Source organism: Anolis carolinensis, chromosome 3, assembly GCF_035594765.1.
Source record: "Anolis carolinensis isolate JA03-04 chromosome 3, rAnoCar3.1.pri, whole genome shotgun sequence".
NCBI classification, from domain to species: Eukaryota; Metazoa; Chordata; class Lepidosauria; order Squamata; family Dactyloidae; genus Anolis; species Anolis carolinensis.
This window is the reverse complement of record NC_085843.1, coordinates 112,256,481-112,284,390: the sequence shown is the minus strand read 5'-3', so window position 1 is coordinate 112,284,390 and position 27,910 is coordinate 112,256,481. Positions and strand designations below refer to the sequence as shown.

The 27,910-nt window shown below is 37.0% G+C and overlaps 2 protein-coding genes and 1 long non-coding RNA gene across 18 annotated transcripts in view; 2 read left to right on the top strand and 1 right to left on the bottom strand.

Moving 5' to 3' along the window:
* The window catches only part of inpp4a (inositol polyphosphate-4-phosphatase type I A), a 114,135-nt gene extending 105,027 nt beyond the window's left edge, over positions 1–9,108 (top strand). For 10 of the 14 annotated variants that reach the window (XM_062977267.1, XM_062977266.1, XM_062977270.1 and 7 more), the window contains one exon: positions 4,927–9,108. In XM_062977267.1, coding sequence (XP_062833337.1) covers positions 4,927–5,059 — 133 coding nt within the window. In that variant the 3' untranslated portion in view covers positions 5,060–9,108. The other 4 variants (XM_008107081.3, XM_062977271.1, XM_062977269.1 and 1 more) reach the window with 1 other exon arrangement.
* Positions 8,689–14,756, bottom strand: LOC134298015 (uncharacterized). The gene is made up of 2 exons (XR_010004985.1): positions 12,867–14,756; positions 8,689–12,029 (listed from the first exon to the last, which is right to left on the bottom strand). It is a non-coding gene; the product is annotated as an uncharacterized LOC134298015 (long non-coding RNA).
* Positions 12,146–25,674, top strand: LOC100552777 (nucleoside hydrolase). Of its 3 annotated transcripts, none has more exons than XM_008107091.3 (6): positions 12,146–12,535; positions 18,917–19,107; positions 20,052–20,231; positions 22,063–22,174; positions 23,319–23,455; positions 24,570–25,674. In XM_008107091.3, the coding sequence occupies exons 1-6, from the start codon at positions 12,418–12,420 to the stop codon at positions 24,888–24,890; spliced, it is 1,059 nt and encodes a 352-aa protein (XP_008105298.3). In that variant the 5' UTR covers positions 12,146–12,417; the 3' UTR covers positions 24,891–25,674. The 3 variants fall into 3 exon arrangements, with proteins under 3 accessions (XP_008105298.3, XP_003218847.2, XP_062833345.1); XM_003218799.4 differs by lacking the exon at positions 12,146–12,535 and adding an exon at positions 15,023–15,124; XM_062977275.1 differs by lacking the exon at positions 12,146–12,535 and adding an exon at positions 16,644–16,866.
* The last annotated feature ends 2,236 nt before the right edge of the window (positions 25,675–27,910 follow it).

The following is a 27,910-nucleotide window of genomic DNA, read 5'->3' as shown; positions in this document are numbered from 1 at the left end:
TAGTTACTCGTTTTGTAATAGCTATGTCATTCAGTTAATCCAGAATGTCTGGCACTGAAGAATTCTTGAAAGGGTCAAATGCTACAATGGTTATTCATGTTCAGTTTTGCTTTTCAGAGTTCCACTTCTTTGCAGCATGTAGAAGCATGGCAGAGCAGCATGGGACATTTGCTTGGCCAAATGAGAAAATGAACATGGAAAACCATTTTTGTTCAATCTACATGTATTTTTTTCAGTAGACTACAGTATTCTTTCTTATTTTCTCTTTTTATTCTCTTTCTCTCTCCTTTATTCTGTAATTGTGCCTTTTATTATTATTACTATTGTTTTTAAAAATTGGCACACCTCCCTATTCTTTTTCTTATCACGTTCTACTTTCTGTTATGGCTTCTTCCAATTTTTTCTTTCCCTGTTCTTGGTTGGATTTTACTTTATTTTGCCAACCTGGGTTTGTTGTTTTCCTTCTCTTTTGGTACATCCACTGCATGCCCGTGTTTCTTCCTTCCTCTTATTTTCCTTTCTCCCCAAACTTCTTCCTTTTCACAGTATTGGAACACGGGAGGTAGTCACCCAGAAGAACTTGTGTGGCCTGGTGCCCATCCGGGATTTCAGGCTAGATCCCAGTCTTCTCTACTCTATTCCTTTACTAGCTCTGAGCCCCAATTTACTGATTGTGTGGCTGTTTCTGAGCGTGGCTTACCTGGTGGCCAGATTACGTTGCAAATGAAGATAAGTTTAAAAAACAAATAAAGCAAAAATCCAATGAAGTGCCAGAATTATTTATTGCCACCTGGTACCTATTTGTCAAAAAGGAATGTCTCATAGCATTGTCTGCCAAGAATTATTATTATTATGCCTTACAATTTTGTGTTTCTATTGTATTAAATCTGTAAATACACATCAAATTATTTTATGAAAAGGAATTGTATTGAATGCTTACACTGTTGTTACACTTTCAGTGCTTGTAACATAGTTTGACAGCAGCCTGAAGATTAATTTCTCTTATCAAATATTTTTCAGGCATCCAAATCCTGTGTATCTTTCTCTCACTCTTTAATCACATACAGTTTTGTTTCACATGTTTCATGTATTCGGGAGAAAGGAACTCTGTCTAAAGAGAATTTGTATCTTTTTTGTATATTCTTAATGGTATGTCATTCTTGCCTTTCATATTAACGTGATAACGCAAACAAAAAAGGTGGGGGTTGTAACTGTTATCTAAACAGATATACTAACATACCTTTCTGCTTTGATTTTTACCCATACTTCCTAAATTATGATTATCAGAGCTTCTAACTACATGTATATCCTTTTCTCATAGTAAGATCAATTGCAACATATTATATCCATTTTGAAAATAATTAACTTGAACAGCAGTATACTGCATGCAATATACTTTCAGTATATTTATATAACTACTTTTTTATTCTATCAAAAAGAGGAGAATGTAGAAAGTGTAGCTTATTTGGTCATCTATAATTCTATTTGCATCTTCTTTGGAGAAATATTTTTATATTCTATGGTAATACCATGTGTGAATAGTAATATTTAATATTGCCATAAAAGATGCACTAATTCATTCAGCTCAGAGTTAAACATTAAACTTTAAAATATCTGAGAGATTCTTACATATATCGGTAAGTGTCCCTAGAAAAATTATACTAAAATTCCAGTGGGCAACAGGGAGTTATCACTTATTTTCTACATGGTTATTTAGTGAAAATAATTGGATATTAAAAGTAGCAACAAAACTTTGACAAGATTTCTAAATGTTATGTTCTGTTGCACTACATCCCACTTAAATTAATATACTGGATCTCATTAATTTGGACTGCCAACATAAAAGGAGAATGCAGCCTTGCATGCTGCTATTCATGGAGTGATTTGTATGTTACCAGAGTTAAATGGGAACGGCTTCTATAGTTAGATGCTAGTATGCTCTAGAACAGTGGTTCTCAATCTGTGGGTCCCCAGGTGTTTTGGCCTACAACTCCAGAAATCCCTGCCAGTTTACCAGCTATTAAGATTTCTGGGAGTTGAAGACCAAAACTGCTGGGGACCCACAGATTGAGAACCACTGCTCTAGAAATATTTATAGCAAGCAGTGATTTCATTATCATTACAACATCACTTTTGCCCTAGATGCCAAAGTTTCCTGCCCCATGAAACTTATTCCTGCAAATTTTACTAGCATAGTGTACATATGATCTGCCTTTGCAGGGGCAAGAACCACAAGACTTAAGTAATGGTAACATTATTTAATGGTAATAACAGATCCTGTGACAAATTTATTACAACATATTGCAAGATTTCCCTCATATGGAATGCCATAGATCAAGATTATTTCAATTTATAAGACACCTTTTTCTAAACAAGTTTGAAGGTGTACCACTTCATCCATCCCTTGGAAATTTCCACTGCATGCACTGAGCTTTTTCATATGAGGAAGCAGCCAGTTGTCCCATTAATTGTACCAACAGAAATCTTCTTCCAACAACCAGGCAAGGAAACATAATATGACCCATATTATTAATAAATATATGAATATTACGTGGGTCCACAATCCTTTAAAAAACTATCCAATTATATGAACCTGATAAATTCAATACCTTGGACAATTACTTTGAAGTTTAGCTCAAAATCTAGTGTGCGATCACTCCCCTTCTGAGACCGAAGCTTACAGCTGGCGCTATGGACTCGTTTATTTTTGAGCTTTATTTGCAAATAATCTGACCTTTGCTTCTGCAACGTTGGAGATTTTGGGCTAAATCCAAAGTTAGTCTTAACTAAAGCAAGATGGCTAAGTCCCACCAATTTGTGGATACCTTTTAGTGATATTAATTGGCATTTGCCCCAGGTGAAAAGCACTTAGCCCTAGTTTTTTCTTTTAGACTGCATGCAGCTGTTAGCATTTCATATCTTTTGCAATGCTGGCTATAACTGATGAGAATTTAGACCAACAACATCTGGAGCACTGTATCATTCTAGCCTTGATTTAGTCTATTGGTACCTGCTCTGCATATGCAGTTTTGTTTCTATATTTAAGTTTAGAAGAAATTGGTATCGCTTCTAATGAATTTGGATGTCATCCTGTATCTACAGATATATCCAGCCCTCCATATCCACCATTTCAACCATCCATGGCTGAAAATATTCCAAAATTCCAAAAAGCAAGCCTTAATTTTGCCATTTCAAATAAGGGTCACCATACCGCTATGGTAAAATACAGTGTTTTGGGGAAAGGATAATAAAATAACTTCTCCATGAAATCAAACTGTTTATATTATAGTTGAATTAAAGATATCAGCTCGGCCCAGTTTTGTAAAAGGCTGAAAAAAGGTAAAGGGGATATTAATCCTATTGATTTCAACATGAGACATAACCATTGGCTTTATCCTCTCCCCAAAATCAAAAAAGCTTTTAAAAAGAATTTTCGTGACTGGATCTTGCCTTATGTTGCTCATGGAATAAATGATTATAAATCAAACCCCAGTGCACTTTGTAAACAATGTTGCTCCGGTTTGACAAAGAGCATGTTAAATGTTTCTGTCCTTAGTTGTTAAAATATGAATGAGCTATATCGCAGCCATATGTTTTTAACGCTTCTGCTCTGGCATGAAACCACCTTTATTTTATTTTGTTTTCTTCTGTGTTCAAAGGAGCCAAAGAAAGAAAATTAGGAAATATATTTTGATGGTCTAAGTAAATTCATGTATATTGAAATGATGTGCTTCCTTGTATAGCCATTTTTAAACACTGTGTGTTCATAAAATTGAGTGGCCTTTGCAATGGATTTCAGGATTATGATAAATAAGTGCAATAGAGTTTAGAACCCAGGCTCTAAATGTTAAAGTAGCCACATTGTAGCATTGCTGGGTGACTTGTAGTCTGTATCAGGTGGGGCATCTCTTCCTTCCCATATTGTGTGTGCTCTTCTCTTTGCTCTGTTCACAAGCTCTTTCATTGCCAGTATTTAACCTAGGATTAAGAGATCTGACAGTACTGTTCACCCCTTCTCCTTTTCTCCTTGAATTTTCTCCTTCCTTTCTCTTTCTTCTGGATCATGGTTTCTGGATAACAAGGTTAACTGAGATTCCCATAGGAAGTAGGATTTAAAGGTGGCTTACTGTCCTTGGTTAATAAGGAACCTGGTTAGTTATAGTTAACATTGGTACATGCTAACAGTAAACCACTGTTAAATCCTGGAAATGAAGAGAGTGGATATTTGCCTTGGAGAAGAATAAGGAAGGAGTTGGATAAATCCATAGCCCCCATGATTTCCCAGGTTAGATACTTAGCAGCATTATATGTGTGATAGATAAATATAAGGAAATTTTGTATAGCTAAATGAAAAGTTTCTTGAATTTGGTTGAGGTTTGGATATGAAAAAGTCATCCCTCCCAAAACCAACCAAAAAGTGTACAAGTTTCAGGGACAGTGACTGTGTTAGTGCTCATTTATTTTCTTCAAACAGATTGTTTGTGCTTGACAGGTTATCCAGTTATTCTTCCAACCTTCAGTATAGCCGTTGCTGAACTATTATGGAGGGAATCGTTATTTAAAAACATTTAGTTAGAAAATGGCATTTTCTTTCATTGTTGATAAGTGTCTGTGTGCAATAAAATGACATATTGTGCCATGAAATATTTGAGAACACTAGAAAGATAGACATGCATTGCAGCAAAATACATTGCTTTTCAGAACAGCCACTGGGCATAGCATGTCTCTATTTCATGCGCATCATTGTTTAGTGATTTCACAACTTTTGATATTTGCAATGGCAAATGATTCAAGCACCCATTCAAGTATGTTAATGATGTGAAGTAATTGCCTCATTTCATTACAGTTTAAATATTTGGGCTTTTTTGTTTTTGTTTTTTTGTTTTTACCGCTGTCATTTTCTTTTGTGCTTGTCTTTCTCCCCAGTGAGGGTTGTCGAAGAGAAAATACAATGAAGAATGTTGGATGTCGCAAGTATGCATTTAATTCCCTGCAGCTGAAGGCTTTCCCCAAGTATTACAGGCCTCCAGAAGGAACTTATGGAAAAGTTGAATCATAAGATTTCAGTGTCTTGTAATTAGTTGTTCCGTTGAAACATGTGGATACACTCGACTTTAGTATATGGACTTTGACAGAAATGTCAGAAATAATTTTGGTATGTTTCACTAGGTAATACTGAGCATGTAATTTTATGAAATTGGATTCCTTAGGAAACAAAAAATGTGTAACATGAAAATAATTTGTGATGACTGCTCATGTCACTAGCTATCAGTGTATGTAAGATGCCTCAATATTCTATACAACTGATTTCTTACCTATATGCCTAAATAGAAAGAACGTTATTGGATTGTTGAGGATTTAAGTAATGATATTTAGGCAGCTGCTTCACTCATTTTTTTTATACTGAATTGATTTGAGATTGAGACTTTCATAATACTTTTTAAAACCTCAGAATTGTAAATAGTAAATAAATTGGACATAAGGCAGCTTGAGAAGTACAAGAAGCATTATTCTGCAGGAGGAGGTAATGCTCAGTTTGCAAAACAGGGCAGCGCAATGAATACAGATTCAGAAGTTTAACGTGTTTTACATAATTGTAACACAATTGTGTACAGGATTTGTGATACATATGGCCAGGAAATAATACAAACCCCAGATCTTTTTTATTCTGATTTTGATTCATGATATTTTTATGTTTCAGTACCTTTGAGTGTCTATTGCTAACACACAATACTTGTAAGGCCGAAGCAAATTAGATTCACATGACAAAATACTCCATGTGATGAGTAATGTATGAGGACCTAAGTGACACTTGAGGTCTGTATTCTCATCCGCGTTACAGATCAGATGGGCAAAGGGAGTATCATCTGTATTTTGAAGCACCAATAAGGATTGCCTAGGTTGAGCCACTTGCATATCTGCATCATCATTTGCTTCCAATTTCTGTCAGTTTGCTCCACTTTTTGTGTGAATTGCTCAGCCTCTTGTATAATAACATTCGGTGCAAGCCAACATATGCAACAAGTCGTTCTTTGGATCCTTTTTTTCTTCATGCATAGCAAAATCTTATGAAAGCTTACTTGCACGAGGCAGATCTTCCATGCATGCAAGCCTTTGTCCAGGAACCGAAGATGTTTGCTATATGAACAGGCTGCTGTTATACAGAATTTAGTTTTTTAACAAGCTGTAATCCATTGTTCTTTTCCTTAGCATTCTTTTGTAATTCCAAAAAAGGATTAAGTGTAAAGGACCTCCCCAAGAACACATTAAAAAAATTGCTGTGTTTGACATAACTTTTATTAAATTTCACTCAAAATACCTACTGCGAAATATGATAACATTGAAATCTCAGGTTAACCTGATGATAAATGTATTTTATTTGCTAGGGAGGGGACATTTTCCCTCCTAATTTTACCCCATAGTTTTTAATTGTGCCAGCCTCAGAGAGTGGTATTTAGGAAGAAACAGTTTTCGTTTTAAACATTTGATGAACAATAGAAATGTGTGATCTCACATCTTCTGTCAAATCATTTCAGTCAAAATTATGATAGTCACTTATATTTGAAGGCTGTAATCCATAACAGTTTTCTTCACTTTCGAATTTCACTGATATCAGTAGGCTGACTTACAGGTCTTGAGTATGACCAGCCTTCTAACGGAAATAGGAAATGTGCTTTAGTTGTTCTCAACAAACTACGCATGTGGTATACACATTAGATTTTCTGAATGTATTTTACTTTTCCCTGCTATTTATGTTTGCACCTTGATTTCTTGAAAACTTTCAGTGCTTCTTCTCAGTTCACAGAAATAGGTTTCACCATTTGCTTTTAGGAGTTTAATAGCTTAACTGTGTTGTTCCACATGTTAATAATTACTTTGCTGAATTAGATTTTTTTTAAATGATTCATTCAACTTCGTTATGCCCTTTCAGACTTATGCTTAACCTCAGAACTCTGTCTGAATTGGGAAAAGTCTGTGAACAACGTTAAAGTTGTACTATTGAGGGGAAAACTCCTCATATAGCAGGCAAACAATATTTCATTCGGTGTTAAACTTACATTACTTCTTATTTATGCTGTGTTCACCATCTTCTGATTATATACTCTATATTTACTGTATGTAAACACTTAATTTATTATGCTTCTGTTTTTTAAATAATATTTCAGAGGAAAGGGCTATTGAATTATGAAAAAGATTATGTTCATTTAAATCAGCAATGAGCAACTTCAGCAGTTTTGTGGACCAGTTTTCCAGCCACATAATCTGCTATAGGTTTTTCCCCTTTCTCCTTCCAGAACCCTGGAAGAGAAATTATGGTTTAAAGAGCGAAGTCACTGTTTTTAATTAAAACAAGAGGGGCAGGATTCCTATTCCTTGCTTTAAATGGGAGTTTCCCGCCACATTTGCTGGTGTTAGGGGCACAGGATGCTGTGAATTATTTTAAAAATTCTATTTATTTACTTAAGAGAATATCTCTCTAGGAATTTCTAGATCTTCTAGCATGACTATACAATCAACCACTGCTAGAAGCTGGTCATAAAATTGCATTGGGGACCTAGAGATTCCTAGAGAGATGTTCTTTCTCAAAATCTCTGGGTCCTCCAGCATGACTGGAGGAAGTTGACCACAAAGCCATAAGATCTAGATATTCTTAGAGAGAACATTTTAATCAAATCCATGAATAATCAAATCCACAAAAGTAAAAACCTCCAATGTGGAGGGATGACTGAAGAGCATGCTTCAGAACCAGGGTGGGTGAGAGTGACTCCATAGGCACACCACTCATGTAAATGTTCTAATCTTAAAATGTTTTGCTAGCCATATGTATTTAGCAATGAATTTACAAACTGTCACCAACATGACATCCCTTGCAGGCATGGGGTAACCATGCTGTACAATTGTTTCCCCGTTCTCTTAATGAAAAAGGAAAACACTGCACGTGTAGAGACATGGTTTTCTACTGAGTTGCATATGAAGCCCTTGTGAAGTAAACAGGCATCAAAAAAGAAGACAAGAGTTCTGGATTAAGACCAAGATCTGCTGGAACTCTTTAGGTCAGACTGGTTTAGTAGAGTGTTGGACTAGGACTTCCATATTGCTGTCCCTACTGAGTTGTGAAACTCATTGGGTGACATTGTGAGAGACCAGCTGTTCTCACTCAGCCTGACTTTCCTCACAAGGATTTTATAAGGATAAAATGGGGAGGAGAAAACTCATGTATATTGGCTTGAGCACATTGAGGAAAGAAATGTTTAGGAATATTTTTTATAGTAATACCCTTTATCACTAGTCTCTTGTATAGTCCTAATTTAATTACACTACTCAAAAAAGCCTTGTTTGTATACAATTGCATTCCCTTCTGTGAGGCTTTGCTAATATAGGTGCACATTGAGCATTACAGTACTTCCCTGAATTCCTCATATACATGTTTTATTTTCATAGTTGAGGGACCTAGCTATCCTATTGTGTTAAATATGGGGAAGGTATGCAGTGGTTCATGTCATATGTTTAGTCTGCTTTCAAGATCCAGACAAACCATGCACAAATACTATTTTATAGGGACAAGTTAGCATACGTATCAAAGGGTTTACAATGACAAACAGACGGAACAGAACTTGATCAAAATTGGGAAACTGTGAAATCAGAAATCCTTATAGAAAATTTCATCTAAGTAGATTTTGTAATATGTTCTTTCTTTTATTTTCTTTTTTGCCGAGGGCATCCTTACAGATTGTTATAACATAGAATCCAAACAAATGTTCTTTTTAAGGACATTTTTAAAATGAAACCCATAACAGGGTATGAAGGAAACTGCTGCCAAGTATGTTCTGTGTTATGTTATGTGAAAGCACCCACAGCACAGTTGCCTTTGGGTTTTATGTACGTATGTAAAGCTATTGTAAAATAGAGCACTGTTTTATCCCAACACTGTTGTATTTGCCAAGCTTTGTGCATTGAAATTTTATTATTTATTTGTTTGGGGCAGTATTAATATACCATACACATATGGTTACTGTTTTATATAGGCTTACTTCATCTGTCCATGTATGCTGTAAATGTGCTAGATTTTAGAGAGAGAAAAAATAAAGAACTGACAGAATGCTATAATGACTGATTTTTTAAGATTCTACAACAGACTTTTATTTTCAACAACTTTGGAAATGTGCTTGCTTCTATTTCCTGTGTTCACCTTCAGAAATGGCTTTTCTTTTAAAAAAACTGGTAAAATATTTTTGTTTTTAATGATAAATGTGGTTCCATATGAGTAAGGAAGTTGTACATTTCTTATTTTATTGTCCATCAGAGTGAGACAGATTCTTTTATAAAGATTTTTTTCCAATTTGCAATATTTGCGTGATTCCCAGAATTAATCATCTGAATGACTTTCTACAAAAATACTGTCCAAATAAGACTATTAATTTTAAAACCAGTATAGTATGACTCTTATATCCTTGGAACGGTCACTTATTCAAAGGATCACTTGTTAACTTGTTCTGTCATCATCCAATTGAAAATAACAGAGCTCGCTATTATCTGTGGTTTCATGTATCCATACGAAGTCCAGGAACTTATCCCTGGATACAGGGGTCATACTGTACACAATAAGACCAAAAACAGAAAATAAAATCTGGGTTTTCTTTTGTCTAATATTAATTTTAGACATGAAAAAGACATATAAACAGAGCTTTAGAAAAGTTATATTTTGTGGTTTAATTCCTAGAATGGTAACTGGCTGGGAAATTACAGACAATTACAGACATTGGTTCCAAAAAGTAATCTTCGTAAGCTCTGAATTTAAGGTTTAGAATGCATAGGATCACACAACTGATCTGGAAGGAGGTGCTCAGATGTTTTTCTGAAGAGTGGACCCTCTTTTGCCTCTTCTCCATGAAAATTTGCAAGCTACATTTGAAAGTATGGAGACTTACAACATGTAACTCTGACATTTCAAGCAAGATGCATGAAGCCTAAATCTTGCTAGGCATGCCCAAGCTTTTGCTCATATTTAATTATTTGTTTCTCTAGTGCTGTACTACTGGAAATGATAAATTCCTCTCTCCTGGTGTGATTACAATTTAATGTCCAATTCTGCAGAATTAAAAGGTTCAACAAATAAAAAATACACAATTGTTATGGCTACATGTATTTCAGGAAAGGTAGGTTTTGAGGAGAAAGGAAACAGAGATAGCAATAAACCACTATAGAGATGTGAAGAACAAAACAAATTCAGGAAAAAACCCTGTTTTCCCAACGCCTTTTTTTCCCAAGAGAAATTGGGAATGGATTATGAAATACTTTATTTTAGAATGGTGGATAAAATACTTAAGGTGTTCATGGATTCTTTCCCCCTACATCATCATACCACCCTGCTGGCTCATCAATCATGTTAATGTAGGGAATTGTAATGTAATGGTTTTTTATTATGCATTAGTGCACCTCTCTGCATTAGTGCAATGAGGCTACTTTAGAATATCGTGGCTCCAAGATTTGTCTTTTGCACAGCCTCCATAGCCCTGCCGTTCAGTTTTGTTTTTATTTTAATTTTTACCACATTTCAGAATTATTACAATACAGAATTTTTTAAAAAAAGAACAGAGATGAAATGGCGGTGGAAGAAAAATAGCCTGTTTAGGAGAGGAGGATAATCATGCCCACAGATGCCACATGACTGCTGGCATATTGGCACAGAAGCAGAAGGGACTTATTGCACTGAAATAATTAATGGGAAGACAGCAGTACGGAGAAGTATTCAACCCTTCAATCAAAAGGATTGCTACAGTAAAGAAGGAAGGCAAAATGCCAGCTGGACACAAACAATGTTGTGTGAGATTCTACCAGCACAATTATCCTGCTGTAATTTCGGTTTGCCAGCTTCATGTGCTTAAGTCCTAAGACTACATATAGTACTGTATATCATATTACTGCTAGTCCTTGTCTTGGTTTCCTTTACTCAGTTCCTTTTATAGTTATAAGTGCTCTAGGCCAATATAGAGGACAATAAGACACAAAATAATTTTATTTGTTTTAATAAAGTTGATGGTTTATTTTATTTTTATATTAATTTCCTCCTGTTTCTCATAAACTGGTTCCTAGTAATTCAGTTGTTCCTTATAATTCAATCTCTGCAAATCTAATTTGCTATTATTATCTGAAAAAAGTATTTTCAATTTATCACTCATGACACATTTATCCCAAACCAACCTCTACATAACACATTTTATGTTACAAAAGTGACAGAGTGATTTGCACTCTCTAAAGTGTTAATACTGTATTTTTAAAAAGCTCAGTTTCCGATTTTTTCTAAAACGAGCAGTTTGTGCTGAATGTGAAAGCAGATGAGCAGTGGAAGATGTGGGATAGTGTCATCTGTACAGAGATGGTAATGATGTGATAAAATTGCCTGCAAACACTATCTAGACCAGATATGGACAAAATGACTATTTGAGAGCTTATTGGAGTGCAATGGACATTATCAGATGAGGTCTGCAAATCAGAATTGCGGCAAGATAACCATGAATGTTGCCTGTATCTATGACACATTGTGTGCATACTGTTGCCGATTTGCCTTCACTCCATGAATATAGTGCTCCTTTTAACTAGTAAGGCCTGTCAATGCCTCCTGATTATGCTGCCTTCCCATGACTACTTCAGTATAATATGTTTCTTCCTTTTATGTTCTGATATGCCAGCAGCCACGTGGTTTCAATGGGCATTATTCTTCTCTCCCCTTGCTAATCCCAGACTGTTTGTCCTCTCCCCCATTTCTTTTCTGTTTGTAATTTCTTCCCATATTACCGTAACAGCGCAATTGTCAAATAAAAATAAAAATTTTGAAAACACAAGGTATGCCAAGAGGGCACAGGGCAGAAAAACAGGGTTATGTAGGCAGGGTGGAAGAGAGAACATGGGATCATAGCCTCCAAAGCGGCACCATAGTGCTACTGAGGAGACGTAAAATAATGAACATACCTGTTCTGTGATGTTTCCATCCCATTAACACAATTGTGGTGAGGCAAAAGTCCAATAGCCTGCATAGATAAAGAAAGGAGACAGTGGAATGCACAACGATTTATTTGTTTCTAAGCAGTAAAACATGAGTAAAATTTGAGTAGTGTCTTTTTCTACTAGTTATTTTTAGGTGGTGGAATTGATAGACCTATTACACCCTTGATTTTGATCTGTTTTTCTTTCTTTGGCATACTTCCTTTGTGAATTTGCAAGAAGACTTTGAGTTGATCCACCCCCACTTCACTGTTTTTCTTCTAGGTTCTCTGGTCAGTCATACCCAGTATGAAAGTATGTACATCTTAATGCTTGTCTAGTGTCCTGAAATACTTCAACACCATTAATGTGTGATGCATTGATAAAATGTAAGTGAAGGAAAGGTTAATAGAGCCAATCACAGCTTATGCTGTAATGGTAAATATTAACTTATTTGTAGTTATAAAATATAGTTCAGGTCAAGTTCCATTAGAAGGCAGCAAGCACGAGTTAGAAAAATTCTGCGAAGATTGGATAAGGACACAAATACAAGGTCAGTGGACGGCTGGGAGGTATAATCTTTTAGAAATGGCAGGTTGTATAAATATATGTTCTAATCTGTGCTTGCTTGACTAGTTATTTAAAACATTTTGTCCTGATCTCTCTTGAAAGAGCTCTCAGTGTGACTAACAGATCAATACAATACTGTATATAAGAACCTTTGCCTTCAGGCTAAGGTGAGTGGGGAACAGGTAAACATGCAGTGACAGTAACAAATTCTTAATGTTTTAAAAACTTTGTAGAGTCTAGTTAGATGGAAATGGGATCACAGTTTAAAAACAGCCCCCCAAAGGTCCAAAGATACATCCTAGAAATGATATTACCTGTTGAAATTGTGAAGTAGATCTGCATCCTTTGAAGGCCTTGTTGGATTCAGAGTCTTGTCATTCTGCTTGGGAGGAATTTTCCTAAACCTTTAAAAGATCTGCTGTAAGATATGTTATTGGAGAAGGTGAGGATACTTATATACATATTATGGCACATAGGGTATATGGGTATGGCATATATGGAGGTGTGTGTTTTGTCAAGACACTGCTAACTGAAGATTCATTTTGAAAAGTATAGCCTTATTAACATTTAAGTCGCTATGTGAAAAATACAGAGTTAAGTAGATTTAGCAGAGATTCTGTCAACATGATAAATAAGCACATGGATTGGGACATTTTAAAAGCTTATACATATTTCAGGAAATAGTTCAGAACACCTTGTACCAATAAAATGCAAAATGTCAAAATCAGCATTATAATAACAAGTAACTACCATTATATCTACCAGGAGCAGAAGCAGAAGAAACACTGGTTTTCCAGTTGTTTTGACTATACCTCCCACACTTTGCTTTGTGACTATGTGGCATCTGGAAGTTTATAAATTTGGAGTACCAAAGGCCTCATAGTTCGCTATATCAGTCCATTGCCTTTGGATGTTTTCTCATTTTAAGGAATAAGAAATAGTGAATGCAACTAGGAAAGCGGCCCAATGACTGATTTGCCATGGGGGAGGATATCATGGTTCTTTTGTTAGTTTGCTCAGGTTCCTTTTTGGGAGGTGTTAGCCGTCCCTGATTGTTGAAATCCATAAGCATGTGGACAATTTCAACAGAAAGGAGGAAACCATGAAAATGAACAAAATCTGGCTATCAGTACTGTATTAAAGAACTCTGAAATCAAGACAGTAAATAAAGAACAACATTCAGAAGACAGGGAAATTCCAGGCATGAAACAATCAGGGCCTGCCAGCAAAGGATCCTCTCCTCAGACCGGAAGCTGCCAAGCCTTGAAGCTGCAAGGCACATTCACAAATGCCTCAAAGAGAAGAGTTCTTTCTCCCATGTTCTGTATGGTCATGTTCTAGAAGCATTATCTCCTCATGTTTTGCCCACATCTATGGCAGGCATCCTCAGAGGTTGTGAGGTCTGTTGGAAACTAGGCAAGTGGGGTTTATATAGAATCACTGAGTTGGAAGAGACCTCACGGGCCATCCAGTCCAACCCCCTGCCAAGAAGCAGGAAAAGCACATTCAAAGCACCCTCGACAGATGGCTATCCAGCCTCTGCTTAAAAGCCTCCAAAGAAGGCGCCTCCACCACAGCCCGGGGCAGAGAGTTCCACAGTCGAACAGCTCTCACAGTGAGGAAGTTCTTCCTAATGTTCAGGTGGAATCTCCTTTCCTGTAGTTTGAAGCCATTGTTCTGTGTCCTAGTCTCCAAGGCAGCAGAAAAACAAGCTTGCTTCCTCCTCCCTATGACTCACTCTCACATATTTATACATGGCTATCATGTCTCCTCTCAGCCTTCTCTTCTGCAGGCTAAACATGCCCAGTTCTTTAAGCCGCTCCTCGTAGGGCTTGTTCTCCAGACTCTTGATCATTTTAGTCGCCCTCCTCTGGACACATTACAGCTTAGAGTCAACATCTCCCTTCAACTGCGGTGCTCAGAATTGGACACAGTATTCCAGGTGTGGTCTGACCAAGGCAGAATAGAGGAATAGCATGACTTCCCTGGATCTTGACACTGTACTCCTATTGACACTGGCCAAAATCCTAATGGCTTTTTTAGCTGCTGCATGACATTGTTGGCTCCTGTTTACCCTCCTGTCCAGGAGGACTCCAAGATATTTTTCACATGTCCTGCTGTCAAGCCTGGCATCCCCTATTCTGTATATTTGCATTTCATTTTTTCTGCCTAAATAGAGTATCTTGCATTTGTCCCTGTTGAACTTCAATTTGTTAGTGGAAAGTCCAGGGTGGGAGAAAGAACTCCTCTGTTGGAGGCAAGTGTGAATGTTGCAATTGGCCAGCTTGATTAGCACTGAATGGCCTTGCAGCTTCAAAGCCTGTCTGGGGGGGAGAGATCCTTTGTTGGGAGGTGTTAAACTGGCCCTGATTGTTTCCTGCCTGGAAAGAAAAAACTACGCTCCTTTTTCCAGCTGAGGTGACAACAGTTGTGAGTGATCACATGTTCCAACCAATCAAACTGGGACTCCAGGCGGGAGGGTAGAGCTTTCTCCAGAGACAGCGGTTCATGATTGGCCAGCTTGCCTCCGTGAGCGGTGGACGAGGCAACGGTTGAGGGAGCGCGAGCGAAGGTAGGCGCGTGGCGGAGCATGTGGGAAAGGGGCCGTTAGTCATTGTGTGAATCTCCCCTTCAAGCCCCACCCTCCCTCTCTCTGTGCGCGTGAGGGTTTGATTGACGGCGGCTGTGCCTCGCGCCTGGCGCCTTGGCCCATGTGAGAACTCTCTTGTCCCTGAAGCGTTGCTTGGGAGAGCCCTGGCTTCCAGAACACGCACGCACACACTCACACAGAAAGCATGGCTGCTTTGGGTTTTGTTTGGGGAGCTGTTCTCCCACTCAAAGTGTAAAGTTTCCTCAGCCTCATCCTAGAAAGCAGGGATTGTTTGAGAAATACAGTACTCCCATTGATTTTGCAGCCAAGTGCTTTGAAAAGTTCTTATCTGTGATAACATTAAAATTATGCCTCTTATGACGCATTCCTGCGAATCAGGTTTAACAAGTCTGCTTTTCCTATATGAATTTGGCAATCTACATCTTAAATAAATAAATAAATAAAAATACTGTCTAAAGTAGGCATGGGCCAACTCGGGCCCTGCAAGTGTTTTGGACTTCCACTCCCACCATTCTTAACAGCCTCAGGCCCCTTCCTTTTGCCCCTCAGCCGCTTAAGGGAAGGGCCTGAGGCTGTTAGGAATGGTGGGAGTGTGGAAGTCCAAAACACTTGCAGGGCCCAAGTTGGCCCTTGAGTTCCAGGGGAATGATTGCCGGAGTAGCAGATTATAATTAAAATGGCATAATACGATAACATTTCCAGCAAAAGTTGCCATATAACAGCTACCTGACAAATAGAGGATTTCAATCAGTATAAGTACACCCAGGCATTCAGATACAGTAGAGTCTCGCTTATCCAACTTTCGCTTATCCAACGTTCTGTATTATCCAGCTCAGTCTGCCTCCCCTCCGGATCCACAGCTGTTTCTCTAGGCAGCAACGTGCAGCAGGCCAACACACCCAACAACAACACAAATGCAGCCACACTCCCAAACAAGTGGCAGACTTGTTGTAAAACATGATGTTTTGGTGCTTAATTTGTAAAATCATAACATCATTGGACGTTTATTAGGCTTTTCCTTAATCCCTCATTATCCAACATTTTTGCTTATCCAATGTTCTGCCGGTCTGGTTATGTTGGATAAGCGAGACTCTGCTGTAGCTGGCAAGAGTACTTTAATACATACTTTTCTTTGAATGTGACCAAGGCATTACCCAACATGGGACCGACAACACAATGGTAGGAGTTTCAATAACGGCCACTCATTCATGTAGTACAGTAATTTGGTATTTGATGAAACTCAAACTTTAACTTTATTTTTTTTATATCCCGCTACCATCTCCTCGAAGGACTTGGGGCGACTTACAAGCAGGACCAAGCCCTGCACAACAAAGTTTAAATGCTAAAAACACATTTAAAAACGTAATACACAAATACTCACTATTTCAAGACAAGATACAGTAGTCCTTATGCTCTTGCTGGATTTCTAATAATGCAGAGTAAATGCTAATTTTCTTCTAGTTGTACAGGATGAATGGTGGCGCAATGGGTTAAATCCTTGTGCCAGCCAAACTGCTGACCTGAAGATTAAGCTGCTGACCTAAAGATTGCCAGTTCGAATCTGTGAGACAGGATGAGCTCCCATCAGCTCTGGCTTACAGGGACATGAGAGAAGCATCCCAGCAGGATGGTAACACATCTGGGCGTCACCTGGGCAACGTCTCTGAAGACCGCTAATTCTCTCACACCAGAAGCGACTTGCAGTATGTTCTCAAGTCGCATCTGACACAATAAAAAAATGCCTGAAAGAATCCATAACAGTGCAATCTTGTTCATACCTTCTTATTAAATACTAATCATGGTGATGACAATGAACAAAGACTAAACGTAGGGCTGTGTGTGTGTGTGTGTGTGTATATATATATATATATATACACACACACACACATATACATATACACACACACACATATATACATATAAACACACACACACACATGTATATACCCAGCATTGCCTGGGGGTTTGAGGGGCCACTGCCTCCTATTTTATCCCTTCTCCAGCTCCGAGAAGATCTACTTTACAATGTCTCCAAGTCAAGTCTCTTTGGACAGATTTTCTTTGTGGCTCATAAAACTTCTCCCTCAGTCTCTGGCTAATACCAGACAAGAAACTCCCCCCATGGCACACAGAAAACTGGGCAACTTAGAAGGCGCTGAACAGACTGCACTCTGGAACCATGAGATGCAGAGCCAATCTTAGGAAATGGGGCTACAATGTGGAGTCCATGACATGCGAGTGTGGAGAAGAGCAAACCACAGACCACTTACTACAATGCAGCCTGAGCCCTGCCACATGCACAATGGAGGACCTTCTCACAGTGACACCAGAGGCACTCCAAGTGGCCAGCTTCTGGTCAAAGAAAATCTAGTATAATGCCACGTTTCCAACTTTGTGTTTTTAAATACATATAACCTTCTCTCTCTCTCTTTGTTCTTTCTTCCCTATTTCCCTTGTTTTACCTCATACACCTTCCCTCCTCTTCTTTCCTTCTTCCCTTCCTTTGTCTTCCTTTATTCTCCCTTCTTTTTCTTCTCACTTTTCTTTCTTTCTTTCTTTCTTTCTTTCTTTCTTTCTTTCTTTCTTTCTTTCTTTCTTTCTTTCTTTCTTTCTCCTCTTCCTTCCTTCCTTCCTTCCTTCCTTCCTTCCTTCCTTCCTTCCTTTCTTTTCCCTTCATTATCTCTTTTCTCCCCTTCATTCATACCTATTCCCCTTTCCTTTCTCTCCCCTCCTTTCTCTTCCCCCTTCTTTCCTTCTGTCCCCCTTCCTTTCTTTCCCTTATTTTTCCCTTTTTTTCTTATTTTTCCTTCATACACATGCCACCTAGCAATAGCCAAGCCACTTCACTTCCTTTCCCAGTATCATCACAGAGGGGCATTTCACCTAGCCACAGCCAATCCTTCACTTAGCTACAGATAATCCACTTTCTTCTTTTCTTCCCCTCAGCTCTGAATCTGAGTGGGGTGCTTTTAGTTCAAGCCCCTCAATTATTTTAAGTGGGACAGTGAAGAGTAAGTCTGCCAAGGTTGGTTCAGATACATCAAGCCATGTAGGAGTCAATGGGCAAACACACACACACATATATAGCTTTTGTATCTATAGAAGATATGTATATATTGATGGACATGTCGACAGCTGATGATGACATGTTGCTGATGGACATGTCAATAACTTTTCAACATTCAGCCTGTTGGGAAGAAGGCTATTGTTAATATTGTTATTATTGTTAATAATAATAAATCTTTATTTATATCCCGCTTTTCTCTCTAAACAGGACACAAAGTGGCTTACAACATTATATAAAACACAATACAAAAGAATATACATTTGTAAAGCAATAACCTATAAAACAAATTTACAATAAGAAATAAACATATTTAAAAACATTTGTCTAATACAGTTATTGCAGGCCACTCAACAAGACAGATGGTAAACATTAGCATGATTCAATAAAAGTTACCCTTCCTGTCATTACAGCTAAGTGTCTTCATCAAAAGCTTGCACGAACAAAAAGGTCATGATCCTGTTGTTGCTCTAAGCTGAGGACAGGGAGAGAATGAGGCACTGGAGCTTGAAATAAGACAGATTTCTCTCCATCTGAATTTCTGCCACCATTTTTTTTTATTATGGGATTGAGGAGCATGGCATTGTTGAACTAGATCGCTTTAGCATGTAGCTTTACTCCTCTGCTCACCTGTCACTTCATCTGATACACAGGTTGTCCTTTTAAATTATTAATGTCACTTTTTGCAGGTATTTCCAAAATGAAGAAATTTCTGCTGGTTGATGTTGACCCTGGTGTTGATGATGCTGTAGCGCTAATGATAGCTCTAGAATCTCCAAATGTTGAAGTCCTCGGAATAACTTGCTGTTACGGAAACAGTCAGCTGCAAAATACATCTAGAAATGCACTACGTGTGTTACATGTTTGTAATAAACTTGAGGTAAACTTCTCCTACTGAGTAATATTCAAAATATATTTTCATGTTATTATCATGTGGAACTTAAATAGTTAAAAATTGACATCTTGATATTGCTCATATATGTTTGTGTTTCTACATGTAATGCCAGTATGGCTGTACTAATGACTAGTTCACTTTTTAAAATTAAATTCACATATGATACAGTGAATCTAACATATTACAGCCCCTCCTACGGAACGATGCCAAGTTATAATAAATGTTACTAATTCCTGTGGGAGTCTAATATATAATTTTGAATGTGGATTTTCTTATATTTTCAAACATTGAATCTGACAGCTGAAGAATACACCTTAGCCCCCTCCATCACTGTAATTTCTATTGATACCAGATTTGCTGGCTATTCTAACCTCTGACTGAATGTGGAACTTTTCTTCAGTTAGCAAACTAAGTTGTGTAATTAAACAATAAAGTTGTGTTACACATTTTCTGACACATAACATTTCATGTTTTGTAAGAGCTCCCGGGTTTTCTGATATTGTAGCTAACCTTTCCACTAACTCTAGTACTTGTTCTGTAACACTAGTTTAATGCATTTTTAATTTCAGTTGTCCCCTTGTTATCAGTTTACCCTGATGTAAAAGATCTTTAAGTCTAAAAACTTGTTTTTCCTTCCATTGTTTAAACTGTCCTACTTTGTTCTCTATATACAATTTTTCTAAAGCTTTAATATGTGCTATTGGAGAAGGTGGAGATGCTGATATATATGCCCATTTTATGCCATATTGTAATTGTATCCCTTAAAAAGATGTTGATGTTTTAAAAATGTTGCGGATAACCCAACCTTTTTGTTAAACTAAACTGATTTTACCTTGAAAATCTTATTTTTTTCTTTGTAGAAATATAATTATAACAATCATAATGGATTGTCATTAAAACATTTCATATTGATCTAATATCTTATATAGATTCCAGTTTATTCTGGAGCTTCCGCTTCCATACTTGGTGAGCCATTGGTGGATACATTCTATTATGGCAAAGATGGTTTCGGTGATATTCCAGATCTTCATGCTCCAAGTTTAGACTTTTTGCAGAAAGAACATGCTGTACATGCAATACTAAGAATAGTCAACGAGCGACCAGGTCAGGTGAGATGACACTGTCACTCTATAAAAGTCAAATATTATGATAAGTGATTGTGATGGTGTGGAGATCCTCTTCAGGTGTCTGCTTCTGATTTTTTCTAATCACAAATCCAAATACAGTAGAGTCTCACTTATCCAAGCCTCGCTTATCCAAGCCTCTGGATAATCCAAGCCATTTTTGTCGTCAATGTTTTCAATATATCGTGATATTTTGGTGCTAAATTCATAAATACAGTAATTACAACATAACATTACTGAGTATTGAACTACTTTTTCTGTCAAATTTGTTGTATAACACGAAGTTTTGGTGCTTAATTTGTAAAATCATAACCTAATTTGATGTTTAATAGGCTTTTCCTTAATCCCTCCTTATTATCCAAGATATTCGCTTATCCAAGCTTCTGCCGGCCCGTTTAGCTTGGATAAGTGAGACTCTACTGTACATATGTGAAGTTTGTTTCCAAAAGGTACCAAATTAAAAAAAAACAACACAACTGCATTATGGGTGGCAGCATATTGTTGACTAAGAGTAGAATATTATGTACAGATCAAAATTATCAAGATGTATGGTAAAGTGGGCCAAGTATATAGGGCACAGTTTAAAGCCTGATCATTGGGAGGAAATTTGGAAGAAAAAGCTAAAATATACGGCAGCAACTGATATTAGAGAAAATTGGTATAAAATTGGGATTTACAAATACTAAACTAAACAAAAATCTAGATAGGATGTTCTTTTATACAGCTGCCAGACATACAAAATTATGGAAAGAAAAGAAAATTCCAACAATAGAAGAATGGATACTTAAAGTAATGGACGTAATACAAATAGATAATCTAACACATAAAATTAGAGAGGGGGAAAAAATAGAATGCTCAAACTTAATTGAATTTATTAAGAAAAAAGGAATGGACTTTATGATAGATCTATCTTATTTATAAAAATTATCACAAAGAAAGAGAGCCGGAAAAATACAAGAACTGTCAAAAGAACGAAAGAAGAGATCTTAAAACGCAGATGGGAAGTCAAACTTAATTTTTTAAATATATTTTGTGTGTTTTTTCCTTTTTCTCTCTCCCTTTTTGTTTTTCTTCTACTATGACATCTATTCTCTCTCCCTGTCTCTTTACTATATCTATTGATGTTCTCCCACTTTCATTGTACTTATATCTACAAAATAAATAAAAATTATATACAAAAAATGTATATAATCCACTCTTTGGTACAGGGCTTGGAAAATTCTATTTTATAGCGAAAGAATACATATCTTCTGTATGTTTTTTTTATTCCTGTATACTGTAATTTGTTCAGATGGATTGTTCAGAGTCAGCCTGCAGTCCTTAAAGATTAGCTGTTTGCGGGTGCAAGAAAGATGATGTTTTCATTCATTACGATCAAATATTCCTGGTTGGAATAAGAAGCCAGCAGTATTCTGGCCACTGACTACAGCATCATCAACACCAGGGCGGCGTGGGGGGCACCCTTGGAAGATGAACAGATACACAGTATTTTAATTTATTTTAAACAAGGCTACTCTAACGAGGCTTAATTGTGTACATGGTATTAATATCCAAGATCCCAGTATTAATGTTCTGGGTTGTTTAAGATTAATTGTACTGTAATTTGAACCAGAAACTTACCAAGTTCTACTTGTGTGGTTGTATTATACAATTGCTTAACTTGGCAAAAGAAAATTGACTACACTCTGTACTTTATCTGTAACAATAACTTCATCCTAAGAAATGATACTTATAGAGTAGGGTTCCTACAGAGCAACATATACCAGTAAATAAGTATTCAGAATAAATTTCTTTAGTTATCATGGTTATTTTATAGGTTTCTCTGGTTGCTGTTGGACCCTTGACAAATTTAGCACTAGCAGTGAAAATGGACCCAGCCCTTTCTAAAAAACTTAAAAATGTGTTCATCATGGGAGGAAATATTGAAGGTAAGTGATCAGAAGAAGCCTGTTCAGAAATTCATTCTTTCTGTCTCTCTCTGTTTTGGTTAGTTCACAAATGAGGCGCATTTCAAGCTGAGTCTCCCTTATTTGGAAAGCCAAAATCTGAAATTTTCAAAATCCAAAACTTTTTGCTGCGAGCCCACTTCTCACTTTGGGGAAAGTCACACATTCAGTGCCTTCTCCTGAGCTTTTCCTAGACACCGTCCTCCCCCACCCTTCCACTCCCCCCTCCCCCATCCCATCCCTCACCCTTCTTTCCTTTTACCGATATTTAAAAAATATTTACCCCCCTTTGGAAATACTTCAATAACAATTATTTGGAAAAAAGTAGTAGAATTATCAGAAATCTAGCTGATTAATTGCTGAATGAATGCAGCGTGCTTTTATTTTCTACACAAATTTGCTTCTCGTACTTGGTCAGATGGTATTAGAAAATGTTTTCTGGGCAGTTGTATCCTGTAAACATGTACTTTAAAGTAAATTAATTTTTAACTGGAGATTTTTTTTTTGCCAAGTCATTGTATATAAAATTGCAGCCTAATTTAGATACCAGGTGGAGTGAGATAAATAACTATGACAAAATAATTAAGGCAGGGAGAGTTATGTAAATGCACAGCTGGCATTTTCTTTGAAGTATGCTCATTAGAAAATCCTATTTCAGAAGAGGCAAGTCATTTTAAACATGAATTGTTTGTTTGAGAGTGGAAGCTCTTTTAGCAGGGAAACATTCAAAGGAATCTCCAGCTATAGGCAATCATATAAAACACAATTACAATCAGTGTTGTTACTCACATATACATTATTTAGTTTGTGTTCTATATGCTCTTGAAATAGTGGAGCCGCCATTTCATGCCTTACTTGGATGTAAGGGGAAAATGTACACTCAGGTACATAATAACATATATTATGATACAATTTATATGCTTAGGTTGAGGTAGCCAGTGAGGAAGGAGGCAGGGATTATTTTGTGTCTCACCTTTTGATCTTCAAAAGGTCCTTAGGAATGCCTTGCATCCATGCAAATATATGCATATACATTATTATGTGTTTTATGTTCCATATTTGTGCAGATAATATGTTATATTTGAAGTAGACCTGAGAAGTAAAGTGACTTACTTGTATCTTTTAGGAAAAGGAAATGATACAGTCAGTGCAGAATTCAATTTTGCATCTGATCCGGAAGCTGCTTACATTGTCTTAAATGAGTACAACTGCCCAGTTTATATTGCATCATGGGAGTTCATAAACTCCTTTCCGTTACCCTGGGTAAGATATTTGCTGCCTCACAATCACTCTCCTAAGAGTTGGGTTTTAGTAGACTTACAGGACAGTTCTGTAAAGGTCAGATAATATGGGCTATCATTTAAATCAGTGCTAATAAGAGTGGTGATCTATGGACTGGAGCTGTTCTGTGAGTTATTGGTTGTCACTGCAATGTAGAACTCCTGAAAAAGACTCCAGATACATCACTGATGGGGCTCATAATCTCTGGAAGTGGGAGCCATCTTGGAAAATAGACAGGCAGATACATACATACATACACATACAATAATATTTTCACTTTTATATATAAAGATGGAGTTTTCAACTTGGGTTTTCCTAACCCAGGAATTGTCACTAATTTACCTTCCTATCATTCTCTAATAGTTTATGATGTTTCCTTCCAAAAGTATTTTTTTATCATTGATGATTCTAAAATTTCCTAAAACATAATGTTTATTTATTTATTTTTATGATAATTTAGGATAAACAATATTGACACAAAACTTTGAAAAAATTCTGTCTGTTTTGACATAAGAGGGTTCTATGCTGCCATATAATGCAATTTGAACCGCGTTATATGGTCATTGTAATACCAGGCAGACAAAGGTGAGTTTATGAAACAACATAAAATAGAAAATACATGAAAATAATTTTCATTTAAATTAATAATCAACATTTTCGCTGGAGAATTTGTCCTTGTAGATCTTTTTTGTTTTAACATTTAATCTTCATTGAATTTATACAGACTTATTTATAATACTGGATAATAACCCTCAACATGATGCTGAAAACACAGTAAACAATTGCTAATATTTAATTAAGAGACCTGGCCATTTCCTTAAAATGTTGTGATTAAGTACAATATTTTATTCATGTTATGTAACTGTTTTGTTGTCATTTGAACTGACTATTCAAGTTTTCTTTAACTGTGTTGTGTCATTAATTCTACATAAAATTATCACCAATAATTTGAAGGAGTATCAATTCTTACCACATTGAAAAGTTGCCTCTGTGGAATTTTACTAATTCTGACGGCAATATTGCTTGAACTAAAACTCCTTTATATTTATCCCAAGTGTACACTTTTAAATTCTAATTCATTTTTTTTACTTTTCAGAATTTCTATCATCAATGGATTAATCAAAATACCGAGAAAGCCAATTTTTTGAAGAAAATCCATGCTCATTCTATAACAAAGGGAGAACATAAACCAGGCTTTGTTTCTTGTGATTCTTACGCTGTGGCTGCTGCAATTGACGATAACTTTGTCACAGAAGTCACCTCAGTTGGTGTTACTGTTGAGCTCAGAGGCTCACTGACCAGAGGGATGATGGTCGTGGACTGGACTGACAAACTGAAAAAGAAACACCAAGTTTTTATCATGAGAAAATGTGATCTCAGGAAGTTGGAGGCACTTTTCATGGCTGCTGTGAAATAGAAATGGGACTCTTTTAAGTGGAGATCCATTCAAACTTAGACATCTGCTGGGATGGGATGCATGGTCTTTGGCTATAGTTGCAACAGATGCAACCGTATTTCATGCAAGAGAAACAGTGTTAACTTTAAAAAGGTTGCCACAGCCATAATTCCATTAATACTAATCCTCTCTTAATTAAAGTCTGTTAGCATCTCTGAAAAAAATCTAGTTTGAACCTAAACCTTACAGAGAGAATCTCTCTTATGCGGTAAAGCACCTTGGTAGGTTAATTCACAGAATAAATTAAATCACGTTATCTAATAGATTTGAGTAATTTCTTAGCTATCAATGTTAATTTCATTATATAAAGTAGGCACCAGAGAAATTCTCATGGGGCACTCAAGGAATATTGAAATCCGCTATGCATCTACTGGGTTCAATCCAGAGAAACAGTAAGCACACTTCTGCTTTTTTCCTATAGTGGACTACAATTTCCATTAGACATAGCAGTTAATTACCATAAACTGATTTAATATGTTAAATAAAATAATCACAATTAGCTTAAGTTAAGACCAAACTGAATTTGTTGGTCACTTCCAAAACTTAAAAAGGGACAGAGCTTATCACTTTAGCAAAAGAAAGGTGGCATTAGAATAATTTTTCAACAACAGTAATTATTTTATTAAGTTTGCCAAATAATGTTTTTCTTCAATCAAAAGTTACAGAATTATAGTGCTGAAATGTTCTCTTTATGTTAACTTTTAAAAATATAAATAAAATATTATTTGTTAAGATACAAAATCCATACAGATAGTTTATCAGATTCTTAGACATACTGAACGTTCTTCAGAGTGAACATGGGCATCGTCGTAAAAAGGCTTTTGGGCCATGGATTCAAGGTTAGAAGAAGGAAAAGATGATAATGCTATCATGGTATTTCTTGTAACTTGAATCTTTGCTTCCAATAATCAAAGCTGGGAATTTTCTGCTATACCTGGCCAATAAGAAAAGTAGGTGTGCATGGTCACAGAAGTAATAGTATTTTTCTGGGTTGCTGTGAGTTTTCTGGTCTGTATGGCCGTGTTCCAGAAGCATTCTGTCCTGACGTTTCATCCACATCTATGGCAGGTATCCTCAGAGGTTGTGATGTCTGTTGAAAACTAGGCAAGTGAGGTTTATATATCTGTGGAAGGTGTAGGGTGGGAGTAAGAACTCTTGTCTGTTTGAGGAAAGTGTAAATGTTGCAATTGGCTACCTTGAGTAGCATTGAATGGCCTTGCAGGTTCAAAGCCTGCCTGCTTCCTGCCTGGGTGATTCTTTGTTGGGAGTTGTTAGCTGGCCCTGATTGTTTCTTGTCTGGAATTCCTGGGTTTTTTTTTAGTGTTGTCCTGATTTTAGAGTTTTTTAATACTGGTAGCCAGATTGTGTTCATTTTTATGGTTTCCTCCTTTCTGTTGAAATTGTCCCCATACTTATGGATTTCAGTGGCTTATCTGTGTAGACTGACATGGTGGTAGTTAGAGTGGTCCAGCATTTCTGTTTTCTCAAATCAGGAAAATAAGATTTTGATGACAAACAGGTCAGCTGATGTCCTCCCATCCTTTTTGCCTTGTTTTTATTTGTGTTGCACTTCAAAATGGTCATATGACTGGTCAAATAAATTATTATTATTATTATTATTATTATTATTATTATTATCTCAAATAATATATTGTGTCCAGGTTGTTTCATCAGGTGCTCTGCTATGGCTGACTTCTCTGGTTGGAATAGTCTGCAATGCCTTTCATGTTCCTCGATTTGTGTTTGGGCAATGCTGAGTTTGATGGTCCTATGTTGTCAGTAGCTGCATGGTATACGATAGACTCCTGCAGAGGTGAGCTTTGAGAAACAAGAAAAAGAGAAAGAAATCTGATACAGTGTAGGCATATTGGGAAAAGTTATGAAATAGAGCACTCCTGTTCTGAACCTCTTTTGGGTTATTACTGGAAAGTTGGCTAAATATATCACACATAGTACAAACTCACTTTTCAGCCACAAGGTGGTGATATTAACCTGCAGTTGTACAAAAGTAAAAAAATAAGACCTGTCCTTTTAGAATGCTAATGGAAGGAAAGAAAGAAAATGCTGTATGTTATAGGCTTTGCTTTCTCCACTGACTCCTTGTCCTGTTCACTGCATACTTACCTATAGTGAGTGGGCTTATGTTATGTGGGCCACAACAACATTTTGAGCCTTTCCACTAAGAGTTTCAAAATTGAATCGCAATTGAGGACCTGTGTCTAATTTCAGACCGCTTCTGAAAATGTATTGATTTGGAAATAGTGAAATGGTCCTGGCTTAGTTACATTTTAGGTATTTATAACAAGTGTCATATTTATTAATCTTGGCAGGTGTACTTCAAGTATGGGCTCAATTCAGATTAACATAGTAACACAGTAGAGTCTCACTTATCCAACATAAACGGGCTGGCAGAACGTTGGATAAGCGAATATGTTGGATAATAAGGAGGGTTTAAGGAAAAGCCTATTGAATGTCAAATTACATTATGGTTTTACAAATTAAGCACCAAAACATCCTGTTTGAAATACAAAACCCCTGGAAGCTGGGAACACACTAATATACTGTAGATTAATCATCTCTAGAATCCCATATTGAGCAGAGCAATGGCAACACTGGGAAACAAAAATTTGCTAAATTGTCTCCAGAATCTCACCTGGAGCTGGGTGGCTCTGTGTTGGGAGGAGGGCTTGGCTTGTGCCTTCCAGCCTGGCAGAACGGGGCTGGGCTGGAGAGCCTCTGAAGGGAGGAGGGGGTCTCTTGTGTTTCTAGGGTGCTATGCCTCTAATGATTCTTGCTTGGGTTAAAAGAGGAGGAGGAGGAGGAAGACAGAAGTGCAAGTTGCTGCAAGGCTGACAGGGGTAGAAGAGGGAGGAGGAGGAGGAAGAAGAGTGCGTGGGGGAGAAAAAGGAAGGAGAGAGAGAGGGGGGATCTGGAGCAAAATGTGTGTGTGTGTGCAGGAGGAAAGGGGGGTCCTCCGCCCA